The 10,161-nt window shown below is 39.5% G+C and overlaps 2 protein-coding genes across 2 annotated transcripts; both read right to left on the bottom strand.

Annotated features, from left to right (window-relative positions):
• Positions 1-509: 509 nt before the first annotated feature.
• LOC109055632 (centriole, cilia and spindle-associated protein-like) lies at positions 510-4,615 on the bottom strand. The gene is made up of 4 exons (XM_019072837.2): positions 4,287-4,615; positions 3,375-3,760; positions 2,955-3,259; positions 510-1,939 (listed from the first exon to the last, which is right to left on the bottom strand). The coding sequence occupies exons 2-4, from the start codon at positions 3,736-3,738 to the stop codon at positions 1,763-1,765; spliced, it is 846 nt and encodes a 281-aa protein (XP_018928382.1). The 5' UTR covers positions 3,739-3,760; positions 4,287-4,615; the 3' UTR covers positions 510-1,762.
• A 639-nt stretch (positions 4,616-5,254) lies between these two features.
• Positions 5,255-8,376, bottom strand: LOC109055631 (actin, alpha skeletal muscle 2-like). The gene is made up of 8 exons (XM_042763333.1): positions 8,222-8,376; positions 7,463-7,602; positions 7,030-7,354; positions 6,762-6,923; positions 6,482-6,673; positions 6,326-6,391; positions 5,856-5,980; positions 5,255-5,754 (listed from the first exon to the last, which is right to left on the bottom strand). The coding sequence occupies exons 2-8, from the start codon at positions 7,589-7,591 to the stop codon at positions 5,611-5,613; spliced, it is 1,143 nt and encodes a 380-aa protein (XP_042619267.1). The 5' UTR covers positions 7,592-7,602; positions 8,222-8,376; the 3' UTR covers positions 5,255-5,610.
• Between the last annotated feature and the right edge of the window lie 1,785 nt (positions 8,377-10,161).

The following is a 10,161-nucleotide window of genomic DNA, read 5'->3' as shown; positions in this document are numbered from 1 at the left end:
TCTCACTTGGAAATAAAGTTTTATGATTCGGAACTGTTTGAAACAACATGTTGTGAAGTTAAAGGTCTAAGAAATATTTCAGATTCTGCACTGATTTTAGTACAGTGATCATATGAACTCTTGATTATCAGGTTTTGCTCATGCATCTTCAGTGCTAATTAGTTTTAAATACACTTTTCACTCTATTATGCTGTTATGAACTAATTTTAAATTATGAAATAAAAAAAAAAAAAATGAACAGAATAGCAATATCACTAGTGGATTCAGACTTTTGGACCCCACTGTATTATTTGATAAAACAAAACACATATACAAACAAATTAACGATTAAAAAAAATACTCTGGATATAAATGTCATTAAAAATAGCAAAATCTGTGTCTAAACTGGAACAAAACAACATAAAAGCTGTTTATTCATACCTTAAAAATTATACTGATTCCCTGTATGATATTGTGATTTCTGAACATAATATGGAGGGGACATGATTTTACTCAAACATAGTTTATTTATTGCAATGCATTAAGAGTACTTCTGTTCTGCAGGTAAAAATATATCTACCTGTGCATGTTCAGATGTACAAATACAGTGGTCAAAATGTAAACATTGCCGAGGAAAATCAACAAGTTAGCATATTTCATGTACTTCATTCAAGAACATCAGTGTCAGTAGCCTGAAACAGAATGAGTTTCCTTTTATGAAACGATAAGTGAATAACTGAATAAAAAGGCCAAATAACAGGCAACCTGTTATTAAGATAAAGAGCAGAGGAAATGTCTCCCAGCGAACCATGAAGGCTCAAGTAAAGCGTAACGCTACATTCAAAGTGTCTATGATATGATCAGTGCTGATGCATTTTAAATATGACAGGAAAGCTAAATATATACATGTGAGCAAATATGTATTTTCATGTCAAATCTGTGCATGATAAATAATCACATTCACAAGAATCAAATGATGGCCTTCAACTAGCCCTCAATAATTTTTCCATCTAAAAATATTAATTACTTGACATCTTTGTGCAAAAAGTGGATTAAAATGATGATTGTTGGTGATTGGTGAGGAAAAAACACTTTTTTAGACAACATTTCATGACTTGCACAGAACTGCACTTCTAACACGGCCTCTCAAACACAAATTCATTGACCATGTGATCAGTTAAAACAAACCAAACATCGGTCAATCACATTCAAAGAACAGTAAGTTTTACAGCTGACATCGTAATGACAGACAGGCTGGAGCGTCTAGAATAACATTCTGGAAAGATCGGAATAAACAATCATCTGAGTCAGAAACAAATCACACATCTTTACATGAATTGTTTGGTCCACTCAAAAATTAAATTTGATCATTAAATCCCTGCAGCCCATGTTAAAAATCACGACAGAAGATCTGAAACCTTCTAATAACCACCAAACACTGAAAACTGGAAATAAAATATCCATTAAATGCCAATAAATAATAATTAGAAACAAGATACTAAAAATATTAAAAACAAAGTATTTGTGACACCAGATGTGTTTTGGTCTAGTAGTTCTTAAATGCATTCATGAGAAAGTGATTGTATCCAGCATCAAAAAATATGAAGTATTTTAATATTCTATAAAGAACTTCTGAATATCGTATTGAATTTAAAGGAGTGCATGTAACTTTTTGTGCAGTTTTTGTTGTCAGTTGTTCAGTGCCATCAAACTCGTCTGTAGTGCTGCTTTGGGATCTTTTTCATTTCAAATCCAGTGACATAAACTGGTCCTGGATCCGCCTCTACCTCAGTCGAGCAGAGAAGCAGCGCATGTACTCGGTCATCCAGCGCTCGTCTGCACTCAGTGCTGATCTTCTGGACTTCTCCAGGTCAGCTGACCTCGCCCTCCGGCGGTCTGATGATCTTCCACCTTTTTTAGCCTCTCTTCGTGTCTGGACGCCCACATCGGCCCGATGTATCTGAAAATGAATTCAGGTTTATTCAGCTTCATGGAGCTCTGACTCGACTCGTTAGCAGTTTTCTACACCGGTGAAATCCAGCTCTTTAAACTATTTAACTTTTGCATACCAGAGAAGGTAATCTGACTGTAGCTTCAGGATATCACTGCTCCACGCTGAATAATTCACCGCTTCTACTCGCAGAGTCAGATGTCACAGTGCTTCATTCCACTGATTAGTACACGGCTGTTTAGTCACTTCAAAATTTCCCTCTTTGTTTGTATCATTTATTCAAATCTGTTAAAAACACACTCTTGTTCACTTCCGCTAGTGGCTACCCATGCAGGAAAAAAACACAGTGCAGCTTTTTAAAATATTATTTAAAAAAAACAATGGAGCAATAAAAATATTTTTTTTTTAACATAGAAATGATCTTTTATTAAATATATATATATATATATGCTAAAGTGCACACCACGAGGTTACTGACACTTGTAGTGTTAGAAATGCTATATATATATATATTTTTTTTAGATTTGTAATAAAAACTATTAGCAATTAATTTCTGCTAATGGCTACCCATACAGCAAAAAAATAAATAAAACATTCTAGCCAAAATATGCTATCATTATAAACGGAAACGTTTAATTAAAAAAAAAAAACATGTTCTTTAATATATGGCCATAAAGTATGACAAGATGTATTGAAAAATATCATACATCTAAAATATAAAATATTTTTATATCTTTTATATTATAAATATAAAATATCATTTTATATTAAAATTCTATTTTTATTGTAATACCAATATTAGCAACATATATATATATATATATATATATATATATATATATATATATATATATATATATATCTATATATATATATATATAAAGTTCTCATGGCAAATTTCAACATCTGAGGTAATGATCTGGCCTTTATATAATATTGTATAAGGTTCAGAAAATGAGAGTAGTTTCCATTGCCTCTACTGTCAGATTCAGTTCAGAAAGCTGCTGTTAATATCAGGCCTCACCTCTCCAGCGGACAAAGACACTCTCATATTTGGTGTCCTTCTGTCTCTCGTCTCAATGTGCCTTTCTGCCAAGTCATGAAGGATAAAAGACCGTCTGTTCTCACGGTTGGGCGTCCGCTCCTTGGTGTTGCCCGGTGGTTGGCTCTTGGCCCTGGATGGTTTTCTTGATAGAGGTAGCTGAGATTCATCACTATCCAGCTCTTTATTAGGGTAGCATGGCTCTGAACGGAGCACCCGTTGTCTCTGTCGCTGTTTTAGATTAGATTCTGATGGTCCGTTAGGAGTCATATCTTTATAACCATTTTCTGCAATAAAAGCAAAATAAGTAATTTGTTTAAAGGAATAGCTCACTCAGAAATGACAATATAAACCAGGTTTCAGTCATTCCAACAAACCGAAGCTTGCAAGACATGAACGTACCCAAGGGAAGTGAGCTTTCCACGGCAGCACTCATATCCGTGTGAACTTCTCCATTCACCTGTGGCTTCCAGGTGTCCAGAACCTCTGCGTTCTCATTCTTGGACTCTGATGAGGATGTGTAGTGTTTGGCATTCGAGACGTTCCCATCTTGCAGTCTGGGACTGGACCTTCCGCTCGAGTCGGACCCGCTGTCCCACCCGTCCCCAAATAACGGTCTGTGTGTCTGCTCCATCAGCCTCCGCGTCAGTCTGTATTTCACAGAGTCCTCGTAACATTTCGAGAACGTCTCCCATTTGGGATCTCTGAACTTCTTCATGTACTCCGTCCGGATATTCTTGGACATGATGTTGTTACTGGAAGACATTTGGCTCTGCTGAAATAATCACCTGCGGAGTGAACGTAATAATGTGTCAGTCTTGTCCATGCACGTTCGCATACTTCACTCACTCACCATCTGTTCTTAGTAGTGCATAGTGTGGATTGCGATGCTTTTAGTACTGCAATCAGTTACTGTGTATTATTATTCCTGTTCTTAGAGTAGGTTACAGCCCAGTGCCCACATTATTTATTTATATTCTTTACATAATACATAAGCCGATGTTACATCCGATCTGTCTAAAGAGCATTTATTACGTTCTTGGGACGGTTTTAATACACGTTTATTGATAAATCGATGCTGTCGAGCATGTTTATGCATGCTTAATCATAATATATTACAACACACTACATTAAAAATAAAGGTGCAATCGCATTTATTATTATTAAGAAACTGGATTTTTTTTTTTTTAAACATTAGTGGCTAATGTATTAGTTGAAGAAAACAGCGCACTATATGTTTACAGGTCTGTCTTCACCTGCCCTGAGTATGTAGGTAAACATTGACTCGGATAAATGTAAGCGCTTTAAACTCACCCACTCCTTTCTTTTCCGTCCTTTATGCTTTAGCGTTGGATGTAGACGTACATTTTTTATTCTTGCATTCTTATGAATTCCAAATGCATCAGTCCATCACTGTTGAGCGCCTGCTGCGTACTAGAAAAACAAGCCTCGGTGATATTAGGGCTTTGATGATTTATAGTGCGCATGCGCACAACATCACTTGGCCTGCCTGAGGACTTGATGCGCAAATACGCACGCACAATCCCATCTACCGTTTAACTGATCCTAATTTGATTAGAATCGTCTACTTTATTCCAGTGGATAGAAGTTGTTCATTATTTGTGGAGTTAGTTTGTCGTTCGACGTTTTTTTTTTTTTAGGTGACAGTCATTACTAGTGATGAAACTTTCTCAGCGCATGCGCAGAAAAGGTCTTTGTCTGTCAGGAAAATATTTGAACTTAAATAGGATACAAATATGAGGTATGGAAATGTTTGGATGTACTATCTCTGTGCTGTTTGTTACAAATTGACATAAATGAGACTAAATTAACAAAATATTTTATGGTGGTATGGTACATTGTTGGTATCACATTACTTTGGTTAAAATAAAATTTTCTTTACAGCTAACAAAAGTTACCATATAAAGAAGAGAATTGTTCAGTATTAAATCTGTACTGTTATTACTTTGAGGTTTATAAGTAATCAGTCTAATCGGGTGTCATGATATAAAGCTAATGAAGATTATGATCCCTTTATAAACTGTAAGAGCGTCAGTGCTACTGTAATGCTTCTGTCATCCATTAATTGTCCCATACGCATTCATCCTCCATTAGAGCCCACTTAAACAGCCCAGACGGTTTATAGTTGTCAGATTACAGACATAACAAGACTTTGCGTCATGTTAAACTGTCTTAGACGTTGGATAAATTATGTTTAGTCTGTCTCAGTGTGGGCTGAATCCTATACTGTATCTTATAATGACAGGTTCATTGACGAGTACCATGTTTAAAAATAGATTTTCAGTTTTATTTGTCTGTTGAAGTGTGATTTGTGTTGGTCATCAACTGGACCGGGTGTACAGTGGAACGTATATCAGAGTCACTGGAATCTAAGGGATTCAAACAGCATTCGCCAAAATACCAAGCCATGGAAGTCAGTAATAAATACATTTGTGTGCAATGAGAGTGCTTGGTATTTTTCTCTCCCTTGACATTAGTGTCCTTTTCTCAGTTTATGCTTTGCTTCTTGCTCCTACGTCATCGCATAAATGACGACTGTAGAAAGCTGTCCACAGGAGCAATGCACCGTCGCTTGGTTCCTGAGCAGGAAGCAATGATAGGATGGTGAGCCGGGCGCTTAGAAGCACTTGCGGTGGACGATGCTGGGGCCGGCCTCGTCGTATTCCTGCTTGGTGATCCACATCTGCTGGAAGGTGGACAGAGAGGCCAGGATGGACCCGCCGATCCAGACGGAGTACTTGCGCTCAGGGGGAGCAATGATCTACAGAGGAAGAGGACATCAAATATTATTCAAAGAAACAGACAACATGGAAAAACCATCTCAGCAAAAAGCTTGAGTTTTAAAGCTCTATGCCCTGTTACCTTGATCTTCATTGTGCTGGGAGCCAGGGCTGTGATCTCCTTCTGCATACGGTCAGCAATACCAGGATACATTGTAGTACCACCAGACAGGACATTGTTGGCGTACAGGTCCTGTTGTACGCGGTCTCGTGAATGCCAGCAGAAAGTGAAAGTGAAAGTGACGTGACATTCAGCCAAGTATGGTGACCCATACTCAGAATTCGTGCTCTGCATTTAACCCATCCAAAGTGCACACACACAGAGCAGTGAACACACACACACTGTGAACACACACCCGGAGCAGTGGGCAGCCATTTTTTTATGCTGCGGCGCCCGGGGAGCAGTTGGGGGTTCGATGCCTTGCTCAAGGGCACCTAAGTCGTGGTATTGAAGGTGGAGAGAGCACTGTACATGCACTCCCCCCACCCACAATTCCTGCCGGCCCGAGACTCGAACTCACAACCCTTCGATTGGGAGTCCGACTCTCTAACAATTAAACCAAAAACAACACATGATGCTGTTGTACGCGGTCTCGTGAATGCCAGCAGACTCCATACCTGTGCAATTGTTTTGAGGAGAGCATATAAATGGTTGGAGGACTGAAAGGTAAGACATCAACCGATAATTTCAGATGTTTTCAAACATACCAATGAAGGAAGGCTGGAACAGGGTCTCAGGGCAACGGAAACGCTCGTTACCGATGGTGATGACCTGACCGTCGGGAAGCTCGTAGCTCTTCTCGAGGGAGGATGAGGAGGCGGCGGTGGCCATCTCATTCTCAAAGTCCAGGGCGACGTAGCAGAGCTTCTCCTTGATGTCACGGACAATCTCACGCTCGGCTGTAGTGGACGACAAATCAAGAGTTGTTTATTTGGTCTGTTTCACACATGCTAGAAATATCCCAGTAAAACGTGACAAGGTACACACCGGTTGTGACGAAAGAGTATCCGCGCTCGGTCAGGATCTTCATCAGGTAGTCTGTCAGATCGCGACCAGCCAAGTCCAGACGCATGATGGCGTGGGGAAGAGCGTAACCCTCATAGATGGGCACATTGTGGGTCACACCATCGCCAGAGTCCAGCACAATACCTAATAAAAGTCAGTCAGAGTTAACAGTAAGCATTACAACTGTGTCAAATGCACTGTGTGTAATTATATAACTGTTGCTCTTTCAGTTACAGATATGTTGTCTTACCGGTGGTACGGCCAGAAGCGTACAGGGACAGGACGGCTTGGATGGCCACGTACATGGCGGGGACGTTGAAGGTCTCAAACATAATCTGGGTCATCTTCTCACGGTTGGCTTTGGGGTTCAGAGGGGCCTCGGTGAGCAGGGTTGGGTGCTCCTCGGGGGCCACGCGGAGCTCGTTGTAGAAGGTGTGGTGCCAGATCTTCTCCATGTCGTCCCAGTTGGTGATGATGCCGTGCTCGATTGGGTACTTCAGGGTCAGGATACCTCTCTTGCTCTGAGCCTCGTCTCCAACGTAAGAGTCTTTCTGACCCATACCAACCATCACACCCTAGAGGAGAGCAAGGGATACAGCATGATCAGAATAGCCCAAAGAAAACCCATACAATCATTCCCTTGGGATGGCAAATACAGAGACAGGAAGGATCTCTGTATGTACCTGGTGACGTGGGCGACCGACGATGGAAGGGAAGACAGCCCTGGGGGCGTCATCACCGGCGAAACCAGCCTTCACCAGGCCAGAGCCATTGTCACACACCAAAGCTGTAGTCTCATCGTCATCACACATCTTGATGGTTTCTACAATTAAAATGAATGAGAAAAGGCCATAGAGAAGTTTTAAAAGGACACTACAACCCCGACAAAATCATTATCACTCAAACTGGTAACCATGTTTGTTGAGAACTGAATGCATTATCCAAACCAAACATCTGACAAAAGTTTAGTTTACATTGAGAAACTACATTAATTAATAGCATTCTTCATTATAGCATACTAAATAGCCGAGAGGAATTTGAATGAAAAGACGTGAAAAACTTTTTTTTTTTTGTCAAATACGATTTATTTCCATTTGCACCAATATGATACAATAATCGTAAACATATAGGCTACTAAATTATTAAAAATAGCTAAACAAAAAACGCACTCCTAAGATTTTTATTGTTAAAGACCACTGTTTTTAAATGAAATTCACAGTTGAGATAAACAGATAAAAGTTTCTGATATGAGTGCAATGAAGTGAATAAAAAAGATTTATTTTTATTTTTATTAAAAGGCAAAAGCGAAACCGCTGTAAAATGATTACACCTACACCTACACAGTAAAGCGTCAAATCACTGCATTCACATCGTAAATTTTCCGATTCCGAATCGCTGTTCTTATTATAATCTAGTTTCCGTCGTCGTGAAACAGTGCTTACCTGTGTCTGCTCTCAGAGTCGTGAAGTCAAACTGAAGTGCCGCCGGCTCCTGCTATATGACCCGCAGGCGCTGCATCTTATATACACCCGTCCTCTGCTTTTCCTGCTCTTCCGACAACCATTAAGGAATGTCCGTGCATTCGAATGGAATTCTTCCCGATCCTCGTCCATATTTGGGTGTCGGTGGGTCGAGCGGAGGGGCTCCATATATGGCGTTCCAGACCCCATACCACAGCGGGCGGGCGCAGGGCCGTGTAAGGGAGTCCAGGGCCACCATACGTGTGGACTCAGAGTCCAACACTGACCGTTTGTCGACTATATCTCAATATAAGGGCATGGCAGTGGGTTATGATTGTTTATCATTACATTTTACCATTGCTCAAATGAAAATGAATTCAATGTGTAATGCAGGTTGCTTTGGATAAACTGTATAAATGTAAATTAAAGTAGCTTCTTTTTCTTTGGTGGGATATTGATTCTCATCCAATCTCTTTTAATATCAGATATCTACTTTATAGGACGACAGCAAACCTTTATAAATATGCGTATGTATTTTTTGCTGTGTATTATAGGGTGAAATCAGGTAAATTGGATTGTTTTATGAAAGTCATTGCAATGAAAATAGTGGCTTCATTTGCATGAACTGACCAATATAAATGATTCTGAAATTCTGAAATAAATTAGGGATTTAGTCAGTCTGTGGCACTGGGATAACAGCATTCATTTCAGCTACTTCCTTTCCCATAGAAAGCCACAGAAGCAGAAGTTGCATCCCCAAAACTGGATAAAGGGGAGGAGAATCTTGGAAAAAACATCTCGAGTCTGATGTTTAACTGAACAATGCAGGCATCATATTAAGCCCTTAAAATATACTATCACCATCAAAAGAAGGATGGCAACGTATTTTCTTAAGCTTGTTCATCAGCTGCCATTACATAAGAGTAAAGATGTGTTGTGAAATCATAGTAAAAGTATCACCAATGACCAATATGATCAAAATAGCCACTCAGCAACCCTCTCTGCCTTTCTGAGAACAGGAACAGGATATTATAACAATGTTTTATCTTCTTTTACTTGGAGATGGTTATTAGATTAGTCATTAGATGACTATTAGACAAGCACGACCCTGTGAGCATTTCAATGTTTGATGCCTAGCCTAATGCCACATCATAAACAAGTGGGTATCATATTTCCTCCTCGAGTTCCAGACAGTTTATGTAGTGTCTTTAGGGATTCCAGAGGCTCCCACCCCATATAGGGTGTCAGAGAACCCCCGTAAAGTGCAGCTTATTTACTGCGCACGCCACTCATTTTACCCTCTCTTCCCTATTTTTAGGAGCTCAGGGGAGACAGTTGCTTCTCCATCAATTCAGCTGCTCTTTTCACACCAGCTGCTGGAGGACGGAGTGGGAGCAACAGATGAGAGGAAGGAGTGAAAGAAAACAAAAAGACGTTCTCAAATAGAGCCTTGCACATAGTGCTCCCAAAGGGTTTAGGCACTCAGTGTCTGATATCTATCTGAGTGGCATCTGCAAACTAATGTACCTTAAACTTTTCTGAACCATTGTGCATGTTTTTAAACTCGATAAACTAGTGTTGGTGATGCATGAAGTCAGCTAAACAGTTCATTAATGACATACAAATGAGCTTCACTCTGAACATTTCATCTATAGTTATCTTTTTGTGAAATGTTTTGCTCTAAAAGTGTGCATGTCCATAGAAATCTTTTAATGCTGCTCAAAATTCAACGTAAAGATGCAATGTTGCATAAAATCCAGACTTATATTTGCCTGCTCTGACCCACCTCTAGTATCAAAGCATACAGTTGTAATTATTGTATAAAAGCATTTATGCCACTTCAGAAGCGCTTCTGTGCCACCTTTGCAGAGTAAATTTGGCATTAATTTGATGTTTTGTTATCTAATGCAAGTATGGCCTAA

This window comes from Cyprinus carpio, chromosome A1 (assembly GCF_018340385.1).
Source record: "Cyprinus carpio isolate SPL01 chromosome A1, ASM1834038v1, whole genome shotgun sequence".
Taxonomy (NCBI): Eukaryota; Metazoa; Chordata; class Actinopteri; order Cypriniformes; family Cyprinidae; genus Cyprinus; species Cyprinus carpio.
Note: the sequence above shows the minus strand (reverse complement) of the source record. Positions and strands in the feature narration are given on the sequence as shown.

Bases quoted from the DNA above. Each gene is read 5' to 3' on its own strand.
- LOC109055632 (XM_019072837.2), bottom strand. From the start codon at position 3,738: ATGTCTTCCAGTAACAACATCATGTCCAAGAATATCCGGACGGAGTAC. The intron at 3,260-3,374 runs GTACGTTCATGT...CTTTTATTGCAG, and splicing joins GGAAAGCTCACTTCCCTTGG to AAAATGGTTATAAAGATATG. The intron at 1,940-2,954 runs GTGAGGCCTGAT...ATTCATTTTCAG, and splicing joins TGTCTTTGTCCGCTGGAGAG to ATACATCGGGCCGATGTGGG.
- LOC109055631 (XM_042763333.1), bottom strand. From the start codon at position 7,591: ATGTGTGATGACGATGAGACTACAGCTTTGGTGTGTGACAATGGCTCT. The intron at 7,355-7,462 runs GTACATACAGAG...GCTCTCCTCTAG, and splicing joins TCGGTCGCCCACGTCACCAG to GGTGTGATGGTTGGTATGGG. The intron at 5,981-6,325 runs GTTAGAGAGTCG...GGCATTCACGAG, and splicing joins GTGTTGTTTTTGGTTTAATT to ACCGCGTACAACAGGACCTG.